The following is a 1,766-nucleotide window of genomic DNA, read 5'->3' as shown; positions in this document are numbered from 1 at the left end:
CGCAACACAAAGAAATATGTGAAGCAATAAAAGAAATTAGTAAAACGAAATGTCTATGGATCACTCGTGGAATGACGAACGACGAATGGGTCAAACATAAGAAGGAGAATCTGCAAGCTATCAAGGAGATTCTATGTCGCAAATTGGAGCCGTACGAGGAGCAGATGTTCTTGTTCGCAAAATCGTGCAGAATTTGTCACCAACAACGAGATGTAAAACTCGTTTGTATAAAATGCTGGCAGCTCAATTGGTGCGATGATCACCAGTACAGTCCCGTTACACACGACTGTGAGCAATTGGAACAATCTTTGTTATTGGATATCTACGAATTCTTAGAGAAAGAAGATGTGAGAATACCACTAATTAATCTACCTGACTCTATGACTCATATAGTTGAAAGTGGTAGCACAAAAGCAATTGTTGACCGTTTTGTGAAAAATGTACATCCAGAGTATCTCAAATGGAAGTTCATTGATTACATGTACTCCAATGCCATGTCGGGACCGTTGACAGTGCTTCATACGATAAATCGTGTAAATCCCTTGCTTTTGCTGAACCAACAGGAAACTTATGTCCTACATATTATAGCCGGAAGCTTGACGGATAAGCAGAGTTTGTCAGCTTGGGAAATGGCACTGCATATCGTGTTACCATCAAAAAAAATATTAATTATAATGATAGAATCAGAGTTGAAAATTGATGAAGAAGATATAGGGGAATGGGACGTATGTATAGTGTGCCAAGCGATGAAAAATACGCTAACTTTTCAAGTACACAATATGTCGTACGAATCTTATGTGCAAAGTAGTTCCTACGTTCCACCAGATGTGATTATAGGATTCAATGTAGATGTTAAGGAATTAGAGGCAGACACTATAAAAATATTACAGCGTCAGGAATGTTTGGTACTTCTCACGTTTACATCACAACATGAAATGTATGAAATTATATTGGAGATACATATGGTATTAGAAATGAGACCAGACCATTTTGGAAATATGCGCAACAAATTTCAATCTCACAGACCATATAAAGACATAAAGGAGGACACGTTTTTCCCTAATATGTATATGCTTTACTTTATGTGATTAAATACAGAAGATTAAAGTTTTTACAATATTTAATTTTTTTTATGATATTTAATTTAATTTTATACGATATTTAATTTTATACAATAAATTACGTTTTTGTAGCGAATGCATTCTTGCAAATAGCAATCGTTGCATCATTCTAAACAAGAGAAACCGATTAGTTCTACATTTATTTCAACTATTGACATAAAATATTTGGACGAAGTTATTTTATGTGTGAAAAGTCTAATTAGTGATTACAGAAAAATATATTTAAATAAATCCTGCGAATTCTATTTACAGCATATATTCGGCTCGCACCGATATTGTAACATTTGTAACGAATTTAAGTAACATTTTTTAATAGTAATGACGATTAATATAATGTTATCGACATTTCTCATATAGAGAAAAAAGATATGTGACAAATTAAATATAGTCATCCCCTCAATCTTTATATAGAATATGCTGATAAATTATCTTCCTTTGTTGAAGTGTCGCGTTGTATGTCTTGTTTCAAATCTGATATTATGAACAAAATAGTCTTCAATTTTAGTTTCGCGGACCTAATTCTTTCCTGGAGATAATGTTACAATTTGCTTTGCAGTAAAATTACAATTTGATAATGTTACAATTTGCTTTACATAAAATTGTAAGTTAAGGTATATTTGTATATATATTGTAAAATATTATATC

At 32.4% G+C, this 1,766-nt stretch overlaps 3 protein-coding genes across 9 annotated transcripts in view; 2 read left to right on the top strand and 1 right to left on the bottom strand.

The window, feature by feature from the left end:
• LOC116846893 overlaps positions 1-1,124 on the top strand; it is a 2,278-nt gene extending 1,154 nt beyond the window's left edge. Inside the window, exon 2 of one of the 3 annotated variants that reach the window (XM_032821287.1) lies at positions 703-1,124. In XM_032821287.1, coding sequence (XP_032677178.1) covers positions 703-1,088 — 386 coding nt within the window. In that variant the 3' untranslated portion in view covers positions 1,089-1,124. Of the gene's footprint in view, positions 1-14 lie in introns of all 3 variants that reach the window. The other 2 variants (XM_032821285.1, XM_032821286.1) reach the window with 2 other exon arrangements.
• LOC116846861 (four and a half LIM domains protein 2) overlaps positions 1-1,766 on the bottom strand; it is a 642,247-nt gene that overhangs the window by 377,091 nt on the left and 263,390 nt on the right. The gene's annotated exons all lie outside the window — the stretch shown is intronic.
• Positions 1-1,766, top strand: part of LOC116846892 — a 13,260-nt gene that overhangs the window by 10,648 nt on the left and 846 nt on the right. The gene's annotated exons all lie outside the window — the stretch shown is intronic.

This window comes from Odontomachus brunneus, unplaced genomic scaffold (genome assembly GCF_010583005.1).
Source record: "Odontomachus brunneus isolate Ranch 3 - 2012 unplaced genomic scaffold, Obru_v1 Obru_scaffold_071, whole genome shotgun sequence".
NCBI classification, from domain to species: Eukaryota; Metazoa; Arthropoda; class Insecta; order Hymenoptera; family Formicidae; genus Odontomachus; species Odontomachus brunneus.
Note: the sequence above shows the minus strand (reverse complement) of the source record. Positions and strands in the feature narration are given on the sequence as shown.